This window comes from Rhinopithecus bieti, unplaced genomic scaffold (assembly GCF_001698545.2).
Source record: "Rhinopithecus bieti isolate Rb0 unplaced genomic scaffold, ASM169854v2 scaffold_28066, whole genome shotgun sequence".
Classification (NCBI taxonomy): domain Eukaryota; kingdom Metazoa; phylum Chordata; class Mammalia; order Primates; family Cercopithecidae; genus Rhinopithecus; species Rhinopithecus bieti.
Window position 1 is genome coordinate 342,594 of NW_016813021.1, and position 23,152 is coordinate 365,745.

The 23,152-nt window shown below is 33.5% G+C and overlaps 1 protein-coding gene across 1 annotated transcript in view; it reads left to right on the plus strand.

The window, feature by feature from the left end:
• The window catches only part of MRPL13 (mitochondrial ribosomal protein L13), a 48,966-nt gene that overhangs the window by 16,948 nt on the left and 8,866 nt on the right, over positions 1–23,152 (plus strand). The window contains exons 4-5 of the mRNA XM_017847513.1: positions 2,767–2,827; positions 13,493–13,614. Of these exons, the coding sequence (XP_017703002.1) occupies positions 2,767–2,827; positions 13,493–13,614 (183 nt within the window). The remainder of the gene's footprint in view (positions 1–2,766; positions 2,828–13,492; positions 13,615–23,152) is intronic.

Here is a 23,152-nt window from a genome sequence, read left to right on the forward strand (position 1 = left end):
TTTTTTTTTTTTTTTTTTTTTAACCAGTACCATGCTGTTTTGGTTACTACAGCCCTGTAGTGTAATTTGAAGCTGGGTAGCGTGATGCCTCCAGCTTTGTTCTTTCTGTTTAGGATTGCCTTGGCTATTTGGGCTCTTCTTTGGTTTCATATGAATTTTGAAATTTTTTTTCTAGTTCTATGAAGAATCTCATTAGTAATTTAATAGGAATAGCATTGAATCTTTAAACTTTGGGCAGTATGGCCATTTTAACAATATTGATTCTTCCTATCCATGATCATGGAATGTTTTTCCATTTGTTGCTGTCATCTCTGATTTTATTCTTAACTTAAAGTTTTTTTCTCTTGAGATGGGGGCTCACTGTGTTGTCCAGGCTTTTCTTGAACTTGTGGGCTCAAGCAGTTCTCACACCTCAGCCTCCCACAGTACTGGGATTACAGGCATGAGCCACCATACCCAGCCTTCATCTCTGATTTCTTTGGACAATAGTTTGTAGTTCTCCTTGTAGAAATCTTTCACCTCCCTAATTAGCTGTATTCCTAAGTATTTCATTCTTTCTGTGGCAGCTGTGAACAGGAATACATTCCTGATTTGACTCTGCGCTTGACTCTTGTTAGTGTCTAGGAATGTTAGTAATTTTTTGCTAGTGATTTTTGCACATTGATTTTGTATCCTGTAACGTCTTTGTGCAGTGATTTTTTTTCATATATGTAGGATTATTTAAAATCTCTGGAAGTGAAATGTATTTCAAGATCAAAGGAATGGTCATTTATACGTCTTTTGATAGGTATTTTCAATCGTGAGTTTACTAAGCCATAGAAGAGCATACAAATGTTTGTTATCCCAAATCTGTGCAGACACAGTATTATCTTTAAAAATAAGGCTGTTGTCTTTTGATATGCAGCTGAATATTTACATTTGCATAATAATGAAGTTTCAGTGTTACTTTATCACTTTCTATGAACATTTTATCTATTAAGATTATTAATCCACTATTTTATTTTTTGCTTTTAACAAAATTTTTGTTATTTACTGTATAGTTATTTAATTTTTTATTATTAGATGCCTTTTCCTCTGTAAGTTCTTCTGTTTTCAGTCTCAGAAATTCTTTCTTGTTCAGATTTTCGTAAACATTTACTTCTAATTTTTTAGGGGTTGGTTGAATTGGGTGTGCGTGCACCTTGAACTTTCACATCTAAGTCTTTAGTCATCTGAAATACATTGGCATGAGTTAGAGATACAACTTACTACTAGTTGTATCAATAGAATTTTTCAATTTTAAATAGGACAGAATTTTGTCATACTTATCTGTGTCCCCAGTCCCAGCATGATACACATTCACTGTTTACTGAATTAATTTCAATGAAAAGCCCTTGGCTAGCATTTAAAACAAATGTTCTCTTACTCCATCCCATGCTGGAGGAAAGAGTATAGTTATTTTCTTACTAGTAAAAATCGATTGAGTGTCGCATTACTCAAGTCATCCTGCGCTCAAAATTTTACATTAGCTTACCAAATACTTCAGAATAAAGTCCAAACTTCTCAAATATATTATAAATGGTATGTTTTAGAATTTGCCATCTCAGTTTTCAAACTAGAAAGATCATCTTTTAGCATAGAAATTGTAAAACATTTTTTTCCATGGAGAGAAAGAATGCAGGAATAGAAGTCTAGACAGGCATTTCTTTTTCTAAAACTGAGATTCCATGAAAAAAGAGAATATCAATATTAAAACTACCTATCTTTCTCTGCAAACTTCTAACTTTGATAAGTTTTGTTCCTAAAATGTGTTTTCTTAAATCACCTTTAAAATATTTTCAAATTTTATTGAAGGGAACATATGGAAAGAATCACATTTAGGTAATCTTAAGGTTTTTTGCAGATTCCACGCTGACTTCCCCCTTTCTTAAAATCGTTTGGACTTTATTTATATATTTAGGATAATAGAGCCTTACATCTATATATTTATTGTTTTTGTTTTAAATTTCCCAGTCCCTTTCAGAAATATTTTTTCATTTGACCCAGAAATCTTGTGAGGTAGATAATATTTATTCATATGAGTAAAATTATAAGCAGAAAGGTAAAATGAGGTGCCTGATATTACACTGGGGGTCACTGACAAAACCTAGATTCCATACCTGCATCTGGGGTATCTGGAAGCTAAGCTGCCTCCAATACTATTCAATGTATATTTTGTTATTGCCACTTTTTTTCATTTTATAAAGAATAATTGATCTGAACACAATGAAATATTATATTACTTAGAGCCAATATGTAGCACTTAGAGACCTTTACAAACTGCTAAGAGGAAACATGATTACTGGCTGTCTAAAGTATAAACTTGACTTCGGAACCAAGTGGACTACCAACATTTTCCCCAGACCTAACCTGTAGTTTATACAGTTTATCTAATTTGGTAAGGAACATGAAATATTCTGGCTTGTTTCTATTTCTTTGTTAAATCAACTAGTAATAAACTGCCCCGTAATGAGTGAGTGAATTAATAACTTACAATTCATATAGAAATATACTTATGCCAATAAATTTTTCCAAGAAGTAGAACTTCTTATGATATAATGGTAGTTGACCACTTAAGAGAATAGCATTTCAAAGAGCGTAGATTACTACTTGATTTTGAAAACGCTAATGAACAGCATAGTTTCCAGAAACAATTTATTAAAATAGTTTTCTTATAAAAGAATAATCAGTTTAAAGAATACGGTATCAGCCCATGCCCAGTTTTAATGTCTTTGCTCCTTTTAACAGCTACCCAGGTGGATTTAGACAAGTAACAGCTGCTCAGCTTCACCTGAGGGATCCAGTGGCAGTAAGTTTCTTGTGCTTTTTATTAATCATCTTTGGAAAGACCAATTCAGACACTGTTTTGTCAGTCTCTCTTCTCTTTTAATATAGTCAGCATTCAAGGATATAAATTCTTCACTTTAGCTGTATCACACAAGTTTTGATAAGTATTATTTTTATTATTCAACTCTATATATTTTCTAATTACTATGTATTACGTTTTGCATGTAGTCGAAGAATTCTGATGTTTTTCTTTTTAAATTTTGATACCTGCATAATCACCTAGTATATGATGAGTTCGCTGAAATGCCTTGGAGAGAGAGATATGTATGCATGTGTATACATATATTTTCAAACATGCTAAGTGTGTTCTTATATTCTGACTTTTTTTGTTAACTCAAATATTATCTGAGTTTATTTTTATTTATTAACATCCCAATAGTAGATTTATTAATTTCTTCTTATAGATCTGTCCATTTTATTCTGGAAAAAATAGTAAAGTTCTTAAAAACATAACTACTTTCATTTTATTTTATTATTTATTTATTTATTTATTTTTCTGGAGGCAGGGCCTCACTCTGTCACCCAGGCTAGAGCACAGTGGCACAATGATAGCTCACTGCAGCCTCAAACTCCTGGGCTCAAGGGATCTTCCCACCTCAGCCTCTCAAGTAGCTGGGACTACAGGTACACACACCCTGCTAAAACTTTCTATTTTTTGTGGAGACCAGGTCTTCCTATGTTGCCCAAGCTTGTCTCAAACTCATGGGTATCCTCCTACCTTGGCCTCCCAAGTGCTGGAATTACAGGCGAGAGCCACCACACTCAGACTTTATTCTATTTTTAGTTTATGTTTTTAAAGACAGGGTCCTGCTCTGTTGCCCAGGCTGGACTCAAATTCCTGAGCTCAAGCAATCTTCCTATTTTGGCCTGCCAAACAGCTAGGACTGTAGGCACTCTGCTTGTTTATGTTTTATTTATTTTTCTTATGTTTTTTTCCTGTCAATTTTTGCCTTATATATTTTGAAGGTTTAGTGTTACATGAATTTAAGATTAGAATTGTAATCTTTCTAAACAATTGATCAGGGTCAATATGTACCGATCCTCTTAATCTCCAATAATGCTTTTTACCTTGAGGTCTATTTGTTCTGATATTAATATAGCTACATTAGCTGACTTTTGATTAGTGTTTGCCTCATATATTTCATTGTTTAAACTTTACTGAGTTATTCCGTTATAGATGTTTTTATTGTAAACATCATGTAGCTAGAGTTTCTCTTCTTTCTTGCCTTCTTTTGGATTGGTTGAATTGATTTATTATAGGTCTAAAGATCATCAGTATTTTTACCTTCCTTCCAAATCAACGAAAGCCCTTAGAAGATTTTTAACTACCACCCTCCCTCCCAATCTACATGCTTTCTTTGTTCAGGATTTTAAAAACTCTTCCGATTGAACATTCTTGTTATTGTTTTATTCTGTTACTGATTTTTTAAAATTTTCTTTTATTACAATCCCTTCTTGTAACTCAGCCTGCCTTCTAGTATCAGTTTCCTTTTCCTTGAAGTACCTCTTACTGGCATTCTTCTAGCCACATTCTCTTAATACTGAACTCCCCTTTTTTGTCTGAAACTGTTTTATTTTTGCTTTCATTCTTGAAAGATAGTTCTGCTGTAAATGGAATTCTAAGATAACCATTATTCCATTATTTTTTTCTCTCAGCTTTTTGAAGCTATTGTTCAATTGGAATTTAGCTTGTATTATTGCTTTTATAAATCAGATGTCGATTTAATTGTTTCTTTATGTGTACTCTTGTCTTTTTTTTCTGGATACCTGTAAGACCTTTTCATTGTCTTTGGTTTTCATATCTTCCTGCTACAGTCTTATTTATTTCGTTTGAGGACTGGTGTCTTCGGTTCTGGAAATGTGTTAGCTCTTAAATCTTCTAATATTGGGTCTCTTTATTCTCTGTTTCTTCCCTTTGGAAATCTGTTTATAATAAGAGGAGACAGTTGCATTTTATTGTACATGATTCAGTACCTCTCTTTCATACTTCATGTCTCACTGTCTCTGTGGGGCATTCTCAGTAATTTCTTCAGATCTGTGTTCCAGGTCTGTATCTTTTCACCTGTGTCTAATCTGATTAACCTTTTTCTGAGGTCCTAATTTCAATTACCTTTTTTCCGTTTCTTGAAGTTTTATTATTTGGTTCTTTTTCAAATTTGTGGATCAGTTTCAATAGTCTTCTGTTTTATCGTGTTTTGGTCCACTCTTATATTTCTTTATGCATATTAAACATAATTCTTAGCATTTATATCTGATTCTCATATTTGTGGCCTTTGTAAGTCCACAATTTGTAATATCTGCTCAGTATACTTACTTGGTAGGCTCATGTACCTTGAAACTTCATCTCTGGGAATTCTTTAAGACCTGTATTAAAAGTGGCTTTCCTCAAAAAGGATTCACTTAGCTTATGGCAAACTACATGGGGCTATAACAACCTAAGATTTTTTTGAGCTAAACTTTAGACTTACAGGATCTTGATCCCCACAAGAAGGATGAATTTGGGGCCTCAGAGTCTTGTGAGACCAGTTTTCATAAAAGATATTTTTATAAACAATATTAATTAACTTCACTAATGTTTATTACTTTGTGTATTATACTGGGAGAGGTTCTAATTCATACATTAGTCACCAGTATTGCTAAAGGCAAAGTCTCCTGTTGTTTTAAGATTTATTTTTCCATTAACTATTGATAGAACTAACCTTTCAACTTTACTCATAGGTTAGATAGCATTTTTTTCCTATTAGAGACTATTTTGTCTTTTTACTGCAATACATTAATAAATTAGCAAAATGTTAGACCTAAAAATATCATTTTTTTGTTTCCCTAAAATAATAAAATAAATATCTATTGTCAGGATACAACCATTTGTTTGGTATAGTACTGCCTAAATTTTCTTGGTAAGGTTGGGGGGAAGGATATTTTATTATAATAAGGCCTGACATACCATTTAGAAGTTTCATGATTTACTATTTATTTAGTATTGTTTATATCTGTTTTATAAAAGTGTGCTCAGAGTTTGCTTCTTAGGAAATATTTAAATTTTTTTTAACTAGTGTGTTTTTAAGCCTTTGAATATTAATATGCTTTGTATATAATAAGTCTTAATTTTTACTATGTTTTGAAGAAGAATGTCTTGTCAAGGAAGAGATTTATTATTTACTTTTAATTGAAATACTAAGTGTTTGGAATAGTAGGCCTCCCCCAGTAGACATAATTTGCTTATCAGTTCTTACTGTGTGTGGCCTATCAGAGAATTTGTTTCACAATGCAGCTTTCTGATTATTAGTACAGAATTGAAATTTGTGAAATATGATAATTAATATTTAATAGTTAAATAGGTAATAGTTTGTTGAATATTTAAAATTTTTCATAATGATGTAGATTATTCTAATTTCAAATAAATATATCGATCTAGCCCTTTTCTTATGTTCTTTTTCTCTCTGTCATATGTTTTAGCAACTTTAAGAGGTTCTATGTCCTCATGTTTTCTTCTAACATGGTTCCTCTATTTGACTTTCCCCCTTCCTATAAATAATAAGTTACTTCTGTGACACAAATGGCACATGCCCTGGGATATAGATTATATGAGGAAGGTCTTCAATATTTACTGACTTTATCTTGTTCTATCTTTTTTACTTTCTGAATTTCTTAAAACTTATACTTAATGTCTATACAGCTAGAATTACTTTTTTGCATGTATGTGTTGTTTCACGTGTATTTCTTTGTTTACGTACATTTGTATGTTGTTTTTCCTCCCTGTTAGCTTATAATCTTTTCACATTTTCTAACTTTTTAAAATTTGAGTGTGGAGTTTGCATTTTCTAATAGGGCAAATTTTAAAATGCCAACTTAGTAATTCAAATAAATACAACTAAATTTTTTAAAACATGAGAATCAAATGCCATGTGACACTACTAATACAATAAAACTGCCTTTACGATGATATTCAGAGGATATAATTACTTGCTTATCCAGAAAAGATAGTCTTAACATTGGCAGTTTCAATTTACAACTTTTAAAACATTGAAAAATTTAAACGCTAATAACTAAATCAGTGCTGTCTGGTAGAAATTTTTGCTGTGATGGAAATGTTCTGTGTCTGCACTGTCAAACCTGGTAGCCACTAGCCACATGTCAACTGACCACTTGAAATGTGTGGCTTTTGTGACTGAGAAACTAAATTTTTAATTGCTTTTAATTTTAACAACATAAATATATATATGTTTATGTAAACATGTTTATATATATATTTATATGTATTTAAATGACCTCTCAAAAACATAAAGTTTTAACACTAACAGAAAATAGAAAATAGATGGAAAATGCATATGGTATTCCATTAGCTTTTGCATGTAACGAGGCTTTGTAGTCTGATTTGATGAGAGAATAAAAGTAATAGGAAGGCCTCTTACAAAGTAACCCTGTTCTAACATGTACTGTTTAGTGGGTTTAGCTGTAACACACATCAAATTATATTGAAATATGAGTGCAGATGATAAAAATCAATTATTCTATCTAAAATTGGCACATATACAGGTTATTTTAATCTTTTTTTCTTTTCTAAATAAACAATAAATGGAGCCAAAAGAAAATAGTAATATACAAAGTAATAAAAGTTTCTTTTCTGTTGCTTCCACATATCCACTTAGGTCTGTTTCTTTCCTGTATTCGTGTTGAATCTGAACCCCTCATTTTCTTTCTTTTTTTTATTGTTATTATTATACTTTATGTTCTACGTTACATGTGCACAACGTGCAGATTTGTTTTATATATATAAACATTTTATATATATATTTGTTTTATTTGTTTTATGGGCGAGTAGGTTAGGGGTACATAGGCTATACACACATACACAATGTGCCATGTTGGGTGTGCGCACCCCAGCTTAACTGCTGTCATTACGATTAGGGTAGTATCTCCTGACATGCTATCCCTCCCCCCTGGGGTCCCCCCACCCATAGGCCGCCTGGTGTGTAACCGTTCGCGCGCGCGCGTGCCAGTGAGCGAGCGAGTCCCGCACTATGAGGGAACATGCAGTGTTTGGTTTTCGGTGTTGAGAGCGAGATGATGTGAAAGCCCCGTCATGAGCGAGTCTTAAGAGAGTTACTATCACAAGTCCACAGGTTCTTATTTTGTCGCGGAGCTGTTTTTTCAGATTGTAAACGTAGCGGATGCTACTGAAAAACCTTCGCAGGGAGAACAATGATGCGAAGGTTGGCATCTTTTTCGCAGATGAAGTAAGTCCAGTCGGTCATGGCGACAAGGCTTTCCAAGCGTAATCGAGTTTTCGAGAGAGAGCGAGGCCTTATTTTCGAGAGAGAGGGCGAGCGAGAAGCTAGTTGCTCTTTTTAAAAAGTGAATATGTATAGAGAAGAGTAGTGCTGTGATGTAGATATTGTTGAAATGTTAAGAAGAGAGCGAGCGGAGACGAGAGAGAGTATCTAATTTTTAAAAAAGTTACGTTTAACACTGCTTTGCTTTGAAGAGAGAGCTATGATCAGGAACCCCTGTTAAATTGAGGTACTTGTTGATAATTTCATTCACTGTGAAAAGTTTTAATTTAGTTTACTTTTATGTGACCAGTAGCAAAACTTCTGTGAATCATGGATTAATAGCTTAACTTTGGTTGCTATTATTTCCCATGATTTAACTTTAGAATCCTTGTTCATACTCATAGTTGATTCAGCTAAAAATTACTTGGAAAAAGTATAAACATTTTTATTTATTAGTATTATATTGTTTTAAGTACTTAACTTTTCTCCTTAATATAATGTAATGAAATACTAAAGCTTCTGTAATAAAATAATTGAGTGCAGCATCAAATCAGACTGCCTGGCTTTGAATCTGTGCCCCATTATTTACTGACTGCATGGACATGGGCTCATTACTTACCTCCGTTTTCTACTCTGTGAAGTTGACATAATAATAGTATCTATTTTACAAAATTGTTGTAAGGATTAAATAAAATACACTTGTAGATTGCTTAGAAAAGAAGCTGGCACGATAAGTGCTAATTGCTATCATTACCATGGTTATAATTGTCCTTCTTGTTCCTCCTGAAGGAATAATATAAAAATTTATTCCAGAATATCAAGTTACAATGATTGTTCAAGCTACGCATGTGCTCTTATTGTTAGCTTAAACAATACATGAAGTTATTAATAATAAGTTACTCATGCTTTATCAAAATGATTAATTTATTGTCTTTGCTATAAATGAATAAGTAGAATAATTTGCCACTATTCACTTTACCTCTAAGGTAGCATGTATGGGAGCAGTATCATCATCCAAGGATCACTTCATGATGAAATTGCAAGAATTTAAGAACTCCTATTTCTGATTGTATTGTCACTTTCTTTAGAAACCATAATTTCTAAAAGACACAAAAATAAATTTCATTTACAAAGTAAGTTTGAGTGTAGATATTTTAAGTATTCATGGTAGTTCAGTTAAATAGGAAATTACTTCATTTCAGAATATAAATGAGCCTAGTTCCCAAAAATGAATTGATAAGTATTCAGAAGCTTGACAGTACATTTTATCAAGCCCATGGGGGAAACAGGCACACTCATACATTGTTGGTGGTAGCACAACATGGTGCATCTCATCTGGAATCCTGGGAATTAATTAGGTAACATTTAACGAAAATACATACATCAGGAGATTGATCCTTGATCCAGCAATCTCATTTATAAAAATACACCTTGAAGATACACGTGCACGTGATTGTTTTCACTGTATTCATAATTGTACAATAAAAAAAATAATGCTTATTCATAGGAAGTAAATTGTCGAGTATTGTGCAGTTTTTTAAAAAAAGAATGACACATATTTTTGTGACTTGGTAAGTTGTGCTTTCCAGGATATATTGTTAAGTGAAAACAAACAAGGTAAAAAAGAATGTAGATGGCATACTACATTTGTATGCGTATATACATATGTATGTTTACATACACACAAGCATATATTTATGTGCACTACTTTTTGCATAAAGAAGCACCAGAAGAGAAAGTTGGCAACTACTAGACTATGGGTACAAAGGGATAGGGAAAGAATGAGATTTTTTTCAGAGACTGTCTTTTAAATTTATTTTTTATGGTAATCATGTTAAAATTTTATATATTAGAAAAATAAAATGACAGCACCAGTAGAAGTGAGCACAACTAGTTCCCAAATCTTGTTTTCCACATGCTATTCCCTACCAAAAGGAACTTAGTTCTTGGAGAACTGATTGAGTCACGATCTGGAGCAAAGAACAAACTAAATTGTTATGGGGTATACACATGCACAAGACTAGTATTTCTGCATGATTTATGATAGTGACATAATAAAAAGTAACAGAAAATAAGGCAGTACTCAAAAACTCATGGAGCAATATCAAGAGAACATGGAGCCAGCTTTAGGTGGTGCCCACTGACCAAATATGGAACTGTATGAACCTCAAAACACATGGTAATAATAAGGGATTACCTTGAATAAGAAAACAAAAATCTATACGGCTACAATGACCATCCAAAAATTATTTTTAATTTATCATAATGTCCCTTCTTTCTGAGGATAGAAAAGCCCTCTATAGAAGAATATCATATAAAAAATGTAGAAGGAATACTGAACTAGAAAAGCCACCATCACCAGCATATTCTGTGGCCACTGGGTAAAAGGTTATTGTGGAGCAGGATATTTATAGTTTCCAAGTAACACACTACAGAGTATTCATTATTTGTAAAGGGAATCTTCAATTATTTGTGATGGGAATCTTCCCATTGCTTTTACATTAATAAAGTCTGGTGGACACCACCATAACCAAGAGATCAAATCTTTGGTCACTGTGGGAGAAACTGACATCAGGTGCCTCCTGCTGTGAAGCACTGAACACTCAACATGAACTACATAGCCTCTTGTCAGTAATGCTTAACCTGAATGTAATCATGGGAAAACAGTAGTATAAATCCAAATAAAAGGAAATTCTGCAACATAACTGGCCTGGACCCTTGAAAATATTAAAGAAAAGGCAAGAAAACTTATGATTAAAGGAGACCAGACTACAGAGTAAACAACATAATATAGTAACTAAATGCAGCATGTGATTCTTGACCTGATCCTGAATTGGGAAAAGTTACATTTGACAATATGAGACCAATTTGGGAAATTTGAATATGTACGTATATTAGATAAAAAGTATTTCATTGATGTTAATTTTCCTGAACATTAAATTTAATATGGTTGTATAGGAGACTATCTTTAGGAGATAACATGCTGAAATATTTAGTTTGAAGTATTTGCAAATTACTCTAAAATGGTTCATCCAAAAAGCGTTTGTGTATAGACAGACCAAAAGAGAAAGCAAACCTGTCCTGTTAACAGTTGGGGAACTTAGGTAAAGATTAGATTAATGTTCATTATATTGTCACAACTTTTCTGTAAATTTAAATTTTTCTAAAGTAAACAGTTGCAAAAAAAAGTGATCACTTGACCCCTGTTTCTGTTTGTTGCTCTTGTTCTTTTCCTCATTTCCCTTTAGGTTAACCACCTCTCTGTGAAGAGAACTCTTAAATCTCCATAAACACCTTCAGTTAGCATTCATGGGTTACCTTCGCTGTATACACATCAAAGGAGATACTTCTCCCTCTTCCCGGTTTCATGTGTAATGCCTAATGAAAACTTTGATTCCTCATTTTGCATTGATTTTAACCATTTAGCAAAATCCTCTAATAGTAAATAAATTTGGCTCATTCTATTCAAAATTCTATTCCATTCAGCAAACATTTGCTAGGAACCCACTATGTTCCACGTGCGCTATGCTGAATGAGCACTTAGCAGCTTTTTGAAATTGTCTTTACAACTGATCTAGGGAATTTTATACTGGCTTTCCAAAGAAGTATGAAATATTTATACATCTTTGGAAATATCTGACAAGTAGGCTCCTTCAATAAGTAAAAAATAAGTGTCACCAACAATCTTTTCTCTGTCCAGGCATCTTCTGGCTTGCCCTGACTCTGTAATTATTGCACAGATTTGAATATACTGAGGAAGTGATAACAATAGAGGAAAGGATGTTAAATATTGTTAAATGCTTTTCAGTGAAGAAGCACATTATCAGTAGTATCTATTGTGTTTTGTATATGTTGATAGTGACCCAGCCTATCCAAACCACAATTTTTAAAATTCATTTAAATTGCTTAAAATATTATAAATATTTTGCTATATTGGGTTTTAGAACAAGCTTACAGGACAGTAGAGCTCTGTGATCCTAAAGTTATTATAAAATTTTATCCTGATTCTTAAGACAATATGTCTTAAGACAACATGTCTAAAGAATTGGTCAAAACGATGCCTTATTTGATGCCATGTCCTTGGCCAGATATTGGATTCCCACTTGTAATAGTGCTTTCTGCAGAGTGTTGTAATTTACAGTGTGATAACCCTTTTATCGAAAATTCTTGTGCACATACTATAATGAGAAGAGGGAATTATATCTACTCTCCTTATAAGAATGCCTATAAGACACTTCCATATTGATACCATTATTTAAATAGAGTTCCCAAAATTAATTTATCATCCAGTCTCACAATATAGTTCATTCTCCTAGCTGCCTTATTTCTGTGTCATGAGTACAATATAAATGTTCATTCTTTTGGTTACCCACACTCTTCATTTTTTTTATTCCTCCTTAGTCTAATTCCAATGCTTTCTTCTTTTAAAACGTCTTAGATATGTGCTTTACACTTCAGTGTGCTTTTCAGTATCTAAATTCAAACTTTAAAAAAATCTTACCTTGATTACTGAAACAGCCACTTAATTGTTCTTGTCTCCAGCTTTTCTCCACTGCAGTTCATTTTGTCTACTGTTGGCAGGTCAATCTTCCAACTCTTCTCATCGTTTTTCTGAACATTGGATACATAATAGGGGGAAAGTGGTCCTGGTCAAGGGAATACAATTAATAAAGATATCACGATTTGAGTCTAGAGCAACACATGAAAGGTGAGGAGGTTGATTAGTCAGAAACCATGGATGTGTCTGTGGAGAAGTGACGTTGAAGAGGTGTACTAGTGGTAAGGACACTGTCTAGCTAAGCAAGTTTAGCAAAGGAGTTAAAGCTTTATCCTGAAAAATTTCAAGCTGAGAGGTGACTTTTTAAAAATTATAAGCCTTTAGAAGGCGTGATCTTTTTTTTTCCTTTATATGGCCATTACCTAGCCCAATGTTTGGTTCTTAGAAGTTCAATAAATGTTTCTTAGATAAATAAATGACTCAAAGATTTTCATTTTCAATTTTTTTTTCTGGCCACAGTTGGAGCACTGATTGAAAGGTAGTGGCACTAGACCCAGTAGACCCAGTACATAGACTCATCAGAAGAGAAAGCATGAGAATGAGCCACGGCAGTGTCTTTTGCAGTTGAAAAGAGGGAAATAAACAGCACATTTTAAAGATAGGTGTCTTATTATAATGGGATTACTCGTATTAATCTAATGTACTTTTGGGGAATTTTATAAGGTTTTATTTTAAAGATTTTATGTTTTCCTTATTCTGTGAACATTCTTTTGCTTTTTTTAACACTAAGTATTAGTAATTTATTGCTAAGGAAGATATTTTAAGAAAATTAAGTCTATTTTTTTTTTTAATGTAGGATATTCCAGAAGATATTCTTAAGAATTTGGTGGAGGAGCTTCCTCAACCACGAAAAGTACCTAAGCGTCTAGATGAGTACACACAAGAAGAAATAGATGCCTTCCCAAGATTGTGGACTCCGTAAGTGTTTCCCTTCTTCTTGTCTTTTTTTTCTCTTTTAATATCTTCTGTTTCTTCAACCATATGATTAAATAAGATCCTTGAGGGTGGGAAAAGTGAACTCATTTTTTTGCTCCCTTGGGAACTCAGTATCTACTACCTACAAATAAACTCTAGATGTAGATATTAGAACCAAAAATTTTTAAGCATTAAGACCTTGCTAGGTAAGTGCAAAGATGTTCATAGGTTCCTATAATTATCAAATATTTTGTTTGGGTTGACCTTCCTTGGACTGATGGTAGTCTTTAGGAATGATATATGTATTGTTATTAATCTGAAACGTAAGGATTCTCAGATTTCCACATTGTTTCATAAGCTAAAACTATTATCTAATGAAAAGTCATTAATTTTGGATACTTGCTGTCTTGGTCCAAAAAGAAAAAAAAAAAAAATACTTTTTGCTCTCTTCTGTACAGTTTCCTCTACCTAAGGCCATAAAGCTGCTAAGATGTAACATTCTTTCTCCCATCTAGTTGTTTGTAGGCTTTTTTGCCAGGGCTCTTCAGATGATGAAGCATTTAAGTGTAACTTCCTCAGACAGTCCTTCCTGTAATCTTTGAACCTGGTTAGGCTCTCATTATGGGTTCTCATCGTACACTTCCATTTACTGATTTACTCTAATTTAATTATATATTTGTGTGATTATCTGTTTACCATCTGTCTTTCTTGCTAGACTTCATGAGGGAGCTACATGTTTGCCTTATTTAGCACTGAGCATGGTGCTAGACAAATTAAGTAGACACTCAGTCAGTATTTTTTGAACATATTAATTAAGACAGATTTTTTCTGTCAGCTTTTATAAGTGACTTCAGGAAAGAATCTCTAGAAAATATGAAGCAAAGACCACTTTTCATTTTTTTCACAGCATTTATCACTATCTACAGTACTTTTATTTATATGTGTGTTTATTATTTGTCTCCCTACACTCATGGCAATAATAAAAATAGCAAGCACTAATAAAGCATTTATTGTATGCTTTAAGTGTATTAATCTACTAATCCTCAGAGCGATCTAGTGAGTCAGTACAATTTTTATTCTTATTTTTTAAATGAGAAAATGTGGTCACAGAGAGATAAAGTAACTTGACTAATATCACATAGTTGTAAATGGTAGTTTAGGGATTCAAGCCTGAGTGACTAGCTGCTGTGTCATGCTCCTTACTCTGCTGGAATGCCCCTTCTTGCATTGGCATGTCAGCTTCAAGGGGTCAGGGACATTGTCTGGTTCAGCATTTACATCATAGAAATACTTAGAAACATTTAGAAATAGTACTTGGCACATAATGGGTACTCAGTGTTTTTGAAAGAATGAAGACATGAACTCTTTCCCTAAAATTAATTAATGAAATTGTCATGAATAGCTTAACGAAGTTTTAGAAAATCCAAACAAAGGTTCAAATCTTGCCTCTATAGCAGCTGACTCTATAACCTTAAGTCATCTGTCATTTTGAGCCTTAGTTTCTTCATCTTAACTCAGTTTCTTCAGTTGTAAATTAGAGCCAGTCCATACTTCTGAGAATTGCTGGAAGGAATAAGTGAGCAACTTAGCACACTTAAAGTGCTAAGTTTTTAATAGGAGAATTTTTTTGCTATTGCAAATTCTATACCATTTTAACATGCTTGCTAGTGTAGAATTTTATTGTAAATGTACTTAAGTTGATGTAGTTTGAAAATATTCAGCTTTGGTAAGTTATATACTAAAAACATTTTAAGTTGTCCTTGAAGTTTTGACAGGTTACCTTCCTATAACAAGTTCTGTAAATATATATCTGATTTTCTTACACAAACACCATCATAAATGAATTTATATTCCTGACCAAGAGGGCTGTGGTACTCTTTTCTTTTAAATTAGAAATAATGAAGGTGCTGTTAAATCATGTATGTGCAAATACATATTATACACTTGAAGTCATATTTCATGAATATTCTAAAGTGTATTCTAAATCAGTTAAACTGGCACCACAGTAATATAATAACAATTCACAAATTATATTTAGTGTTATTATAGTCAGAGTACTGACTAAAATTCTCATTTTGCCGAGTGATTTCTGCTTTCTTTTGAAACAAATTAGAGGTGCCTGAGTGCCTTCATTTTATTAATAGAATTAGAAAGGGCTTTTCTATAGCTATTTTTAAGGAGACTTTTAGAGAAACTTAGAGCCACTTGATGCATTTTTAGTTACTACTCTGGGAATGGATTTTCCTGCCCTCTGTCTTCATTCCAGATTTCCCTGAGGCAGGAATATGCATTAGACAACAAGTTTTCCTTTATGCTTTATTAAAGTTGTGATTTTTCCTCATAAATAGTCACATACATATGTTAACTTGTATTGTCAAAGTAATAAAATAAGTATACGTTTACTGAAACATACGGATAGTATAGGTGTACTAGTCATTTAATATAAATTATTCTATATTTCTTTCTCCCTGCACATTTGAAGTGACATCAAGTCCAGTTAGTCTTTATTATGTGAAAAGCATGTGACCAGAAAAAAAAATAGTCAAGTTTGTCTAAGAAATAGATGATCATTTACTTCAAGGCTCTTGAGTAGAACTTTCTGCAATGATGAAAAAAACTCTCAGCCTATAATCCTAGCACTTTGGGAGGCCAAGGCAGGAGGACCTCTTGAGTCCAGGAGTTCAAGACCGGCCTGGGCAAGATGGCAAGACCCTGTCTGTCTCTACGAAAACAAAAAACAAAAAAATTAGCCAGGTGTGTTGGCACACACCTGTAGTCCCAGCTACTTGGGAGGCTTGAGGCAGGAGGATCCCTTGAGCCCAGGAGGTTGCGGCTGCAGTGAGCCATGATCATGCTACCACGCTCCAGCCTGGACAACAGAGCAAGACCTGCCAAGAGAGAGGGAGAGGAAGAGAGAGGGGGAGGGGGAGGGAGTGGGAGAGGGAGGAGAAGGAGAGGGAAGCCTGGCGCTGTGGCTCATGCCTGTAATCCCAGCACTTTGAGAGGCTGAAGTGGGTGGATCACCTGAGGTTGGGAGTTCGAGACCAGCCTGGCCAACATGGTGAAACCCCGTCTGTAATAAAAATATAAAATAAAAAGTAGCTGGATATGGTGTTGGGCACCTGTAATCCCAGCTACTCTGGAGGTTGAGGCAGGAGAATTGCTTGAACCTGAGAGGCAGAGGTTGCAGTGAGCCGAGATCACGCCATTGCACTCCAGCCTGCGCAACAAGAGCAAAACTCCGTCTCAAAAAAATAAAAGAGAAGGAAGCAAGGAGGGAGGGATGAAGGGAGGGAGGTAACTCTATTTGAGCTTCAAATACATTAGCTACTGTTGATATGTAGCTCTTGAGGCCTTGCACTGTGGCTAATGTGACTGAGGAACTGAATTTTTTATTTGATGTAATTTTAGTAAATAATATTACCCTAGCTTCATATGGCTAGTGTCTACATTATTGGACTATGCTATTTTAGTTGTTGGACTATGCCATTTTATAAAGTTCTATTAAATATTACATACTTTAGAATTAGAATTAAAATATTTGATATGCCATGCAGTTCAATTCATGGACCATGAGGTTTTTGTTATTGGAAGGATTGCCTTTATTAGAAAAAAAATTTTTGCTCCTTTTGGAGGAAGACCTTGCTTAAGATATGCTTTTGTTCTGCCCAAGATAGCTAAGCCAAGAATATTATCTTCCTTTGGAATGCAGTAACTGGAATTTGTTTAAGATAGATCTGATGGCGAATCTGCAGAGACTTGACAAACAGATGTACCTGCATTGCGCCACTAGTAAAGAGCCACAAAAATAGCTTGCTTTGGTGTTTGCTTCCCTAGTAATAATACTTAAAATATGTTTATAATATTAAAATGTACATCTTATAATTTGAACTGTTATAAATATTTGGTTAAATATAAGTTTATTAACTTTTCTATTAGAGACTAAAAGCTTCTGAGCAGCAGAAACAATTATCAAAGAACTTTGAACCCAGTAGATGATTGACAAAATTGCTTTAATCTTAATTAAAGGCCAGCATTGTTGGGATTTTATTTACATTATTTAAATCACCTACAAAGATTCTTTCAGGCCTAGTTTCAGCATCATTAGGTTTTCTTTTGCTAGTTATTAGTTTAGTCATTAGTTATTGTCATTTTTAAGCTATGGTAGAAGATAGGGAATGAAATTGATATTTATGACAAAACTATACTTTTTGAAAACTAAAAGCCATTTTATATATACTATGGGCACTATTGCCTATTCATCTCACTTCTTAAGTTAGTGGATATACTTGGTGTATTATATTTTACTAGTGGATATACTTGGTGTATTATATTTTACATAAATCGTGGATACATAAATTTTGTGAAAATGTTATGAAGTTGTGTTTTATATTTCTTGATGGTACAAAGCAGATATGTATTTGCAATGTGCAAATGGTAACTGTGGGGTTTACACTTAAATTTTTTTTTTCTTTTTTCTTTAAAGAAAAAAATAGCACCATCTTTTCTTCACAATTCTGTTGCTTGAGATTGTAGCTTTAAAATGGTCAATTTTAATACTATCAATAATTACTTACATAATTATTGCAGTTTTGCCAGCACATTTCACAACCCCAATAATCATGGAAATTAATCATGCTCATTGTAATGGAAATGTTTCAAACTGTAGTCTACAAATAAAACTTGGATCATTTTAAACTTTATTTTCAATTTTTGCAAAATGATGTAGGAGAGCTTTTCCTAGGGAAAACTAGGCATGTGAAAACATTCAACTTGAATTGCTTTGTAGTATTTTTCCTTACATGTTAATTCAGTAAGAAGTGCTTTTTTAAAGCAAAACTCTCCTTTGTAGAGAAGCTAACCATGGAAAGCTTCAACATCAATACATGCTTGAAAACAGGTTTTTATAATAACAACCTGTGTTCCTGGTGTTTCAATACTCTACAGAGTGTGCTGTTAGAAATGTGCCTGCAAAGGAGAGATGGGTGGTAAGGATGAAGACAAAGTATGAGGACAACCATTACTGATGCAGAATTGTCTCTTCTGAAAGTTGGATGAGGATTAGGGAGTTCAATATGTAATCCATTCAGCTCTGTAAAAGAAAAGCTGGATTCCAGATGCTGGGAACATTAGCACTGCATTGGTGAGCATCCTGTTCAGTCTATAGCTCTAGAAGAGAGCAAGAATTTAAGCTTAGTGCATATTCTCGATATGAAAGCTATTAATCCTAAAAACTACCCATTTTCAGATTTACTTAATACTCAGGAAAAAATTAATTTTACCTATGCCTTTATAAAATATGCTCCAGATCAGAGACTTAACAGTGTAGAAGGATTTTTACCTTTTCTAATCCCGTAAGTTGCTGGGATCTGGACAGCTTTAAGATTTTCCATAATTTTATGCTAGTCTAGTCATGTGGCATTTTCTCCACACGATTTAACTTAATTTGCTGCTCTTCACAGTCAGAAGTTACTTGCTGGACTTGTGGACTAAGGTTACTTTCCAACTTTCCTACCCATTTCAACCAGCTCAGTATTGACTTCAGTGATAGACTTCAGTCTCTCCAGTCCTGAGTTTTGCTCAAATAGGCATTCTAAGTTGTACTGTTCTTTGGATATGAACAGATTAGGACTGGCTATTAAAAAAGTATTCTCTATTTAAGCAACAAAAACCAAATCATTTATAAGTCCTAGCTGATACAGATTTTGACTAAAATAGTGTAGTTGAATGTAATGGCAATTTCTGTTCATTTTAATTGAAAAAAATCATTTGGCAAAAATATTCAACAATCTAACAGGTTTAGTTTATTTAAAAGCATGTTGATCTGTAGGTTTGTATCTGAAAGGGAAGAAACACAAAAGAATAATCAAGGAGAGATTTTAAAAAATTTTTTTAATGTATGTTGAGCTTTTTCTGATCAGGATGGTGCTACAGTGCCTAGGAAAATGAGTGCATTACTTTACCTCTCAGTATAGGTAACATCCTTAAAGAATATGTGATGTCACCAGATTTCCTGAAATGGTTTATTCTAAATAATTTCATTCATACAATGGAAATGACTTAAAATTCACACTGACCTTTTATTGCTTTTAAGATTAGTTCACCATCCAAATATTTTAGTCTTTTAAATGTTTCATAGAATAAGCATTATACTAAGAAATATTATTTCAGAGTGAAAAGACATAAAACCTAATGAAGAAAAAAAATATTTTTGAGATTACACTTTAGCTACGCTCAATTTCCTAGACTCACAGCTGAAATGGAATTTTTTTTTACTTCAAAATAAATTATTCTTAGTAGGACCAATAATATTAAGTGTCACTAATCTTACTGTAGCATAAGCCATGTGCTTCATAACTTGATGTTTTGTTTTATTCACAAACAAGTAAATTTTCTTACCATTTTATAATACAAACTAAAATCTCCAAAAAGTTTTTTCCTAATGTAAAGAGGTAAATTCTTCTATAGAAATTACTCCATTTTCAGGATAATATAAATATTTTGACCTCTGTCATTACTGAATTCTGAATTTGAATCTCTACTTTTTTGATATGTGCTTATTTCATCTTAATGAGTAGCGGTATTTTGCTTGTTTCATCTAATGAGTAGCAGGCAGTGTTTTGCATAGGCATGCGTATGGTAAAGAAATTGCTATAGGAAACAGAATGATGTGGCATGTAGTGTGACTTTAACTGTTTTTGAGCAGTCACGAGAACCATAGAGAATTTTCTACAACTCAGACGGGCCTTTTTAAAGTTCTGTTTTCTCACTCAAAAAAAGTAATACTATTTTCAGAAATTACTTTGTTTAAAGGCAATTTTTGCTAGTGACAAGTATTATCTGCAAAATAGTTATTACAGAACATTTGATGGCTGTGAAAAGTGTAGCACAATTTAGAGAATGAATTAAAGAAAGTTTTATGTTAGCTATTTCTTAGATGATTCAATAATCTCCAAAGTACATTCTAAGCACATAAATGAAAGTTTAAAACTTTCAGCTTTCACTTCAAAGGTCAAAACTTGTGTATGTTTCATATATATTTTATATATAAGTATACTATATATAAATTTTATATAAAATATATATCATAGCTTTATTAGATAACAATTATACACACACATAGACACACGCACACACATATAATCCACTGTTAGAAACTGCTTTATAAAGATGAGGACTTGGTCCTGCTCACTACTTTATTCCCAGTGCCCACAGAAGGACCTGACCAGTCAATTTGTTGAATGAATGAATGCATGAATGGAATCATATCCTCCCTGAAAGGGAAATTGATGTTCAGTTCGTGAAGTGTGATAAATTCATGTTTTGGGTTTTGCTGCTTACTTAAATCTTGTTTAACTATAGGTAAAATAGACATTTTTCTTAACAGGCCTTGCTTTAGTGCAGCTCTAATATAGCCAATTTTGGATACTTTGTATTACATGTCTAAAGAACGATCATGGCAATTTCATTAACATACAACTTATATTTCTGTCAAGGAGTACATTTGTATGATTTATATGAAAAAAATTGACAGGTGTTAGCTTTCAGAAATGGCATTTGAAATATCCCTCTAAAGATTTCCTGTGATTGTTTAGAATACTGTTATTATTTACAAATATATTAACCTTATGTAACATTAATGTACATTTTAAAACTACATAAATTTGTTATTTCCAATGAAGCAGTGACAAAGAAGTAGGGCTAATGTACAATATACATTCACCTATCATCCCTCTTTTAAAAGATTAAGCCATTTCATTTAAGTTTCAAATATTTAAGCATTCATAATATGAAAAGTAATGTGCTAGATGCCACACTTCTTGTTTTTAAAAACTATTTAATCTAGTGAGGAGATTAGGTCATCTCAGCACAAAATAGGGAAAATATGTAAGCAACATAATCTGAGAATTCAATTCTAGTTTGCATAATGTTACCATATGTGGGTTACCAACTTTTAAAGAATCTAAATACATTTGCTGAGTACTAAAGCTACTTGAACTACAATTTGGGAGAAAAGAACCAGGAAAAATACTGTGTATCAAATGGAGTCATCTCTAGTTTAGGAAGAAGTATGTGTGTTACCTTCTGTTAGATAGTGTTAGTAATTTCTTACTGAAGGTGCTCCTCTGTCTTATAAATAGCTCTGTCTTTGGTCTAAGGGGAACCCATGCTAATTAGAATGTGGTCCATAAACCAGCAATGCATCAAGTGGGAGCTTGTTAGGATGCCGAATCATGAGCCCCTCCACAGAATAAGTGAAATCAGAAGCTGCATTCCCATAAGAATCCAAGCAATTTGTATGCCTGCTGAGGTTTGAGAAAGACAGACATAAATAGCCCTCTCCTCCCCTTTCTTATATTATCTTGAATTTCTTTGTTTTAGTGGAAAGAAATAAGCAATACAGAAAAGTTGTGTGTATGCATATTTTCATTTCTGTTAGAGAGAAGTAAAACCATATTTAGTGTAAAAACCTCTCTTTTCCCCACAGGGGAACCTCCTGAAAAACATGTATCATTAATTGCCTCCAGTATGAGTTGATGTTTCCAGCTGTGCCACTATCTTAACTATCTAGTCTTTGACCATGATACTGTTTTTCCCCCTTTGGAAGCAAATTAACCATCTGCAAAATATCCCAATTATTTAAAGATGAATTTGCACATGAAGTGACATTTTCAAGGGGGTCACTGTACTCTGTACTGTGCTTAGATATACCAGGCATCCACTGTGTATCGGACATTGCCCTGGCTGATGGGAGTATAAGATAATCATATCAGCGCCCTGCCTTCAGAGGACTGGCAGCCTAAGAGGCATCATATAGAATAAAATGGTGCTTGCAAGCACTGGAGTCAAATTGTTTACACTCAGATCCCTGCCATCTACCTCCTAGCTGTGTATCCTTAGCCAAGTTATGGAGCTGCTCTGAGCCTAAGTTTTGTCACTGTAAAATGAAATTATTAACAGTGTCTTTCTTACAAAGTAGTTGTGAGGATAAAATAATTCATGTGAAGTCTTTATTATTCTTTGTGGCACCTAGTGACCACTCAGCATTTGTTATTTACAAGGAAGAGCCAGTATGATTAGAGAAACATTGTAGTGGAAATATGCATTAAGCTTTCTGGCAATCCTAGAGAAAAGAGCCCAGTCTATGTTAGAAAGGAATTGTTGTGAAGAGCTGGACAGAAAATGTAACGTTTGAGGTGGATTTTGAAAGATTAGTCATGGTTGCCAGGCAGAGAAAAGAGAAAGAGGAAATTTCAGGTACGTATCTGGGCAATAGCAAGCAGTGTAGAGGGACCAGGCTATAGAAAATAGAGTGTAGAAAGAATAACTCAGAAAAGTTAACTGGGGCCACAAAGTGGAGGCTCATATGTTTAATTCTAGAGTATTTGAACTTTGAGAATGCAAGAGAGGGTCATTCAAGATTTTTAAGTGGGGCCACATGACATGGAGGGGTAGAAAAGCAGAAACCTGTGTTAGAGACCTTCCAGTTTGTTCCCTCTTGCCTCAAGTTTCCTAAGTGCCAAATCCTAATTTCTACATG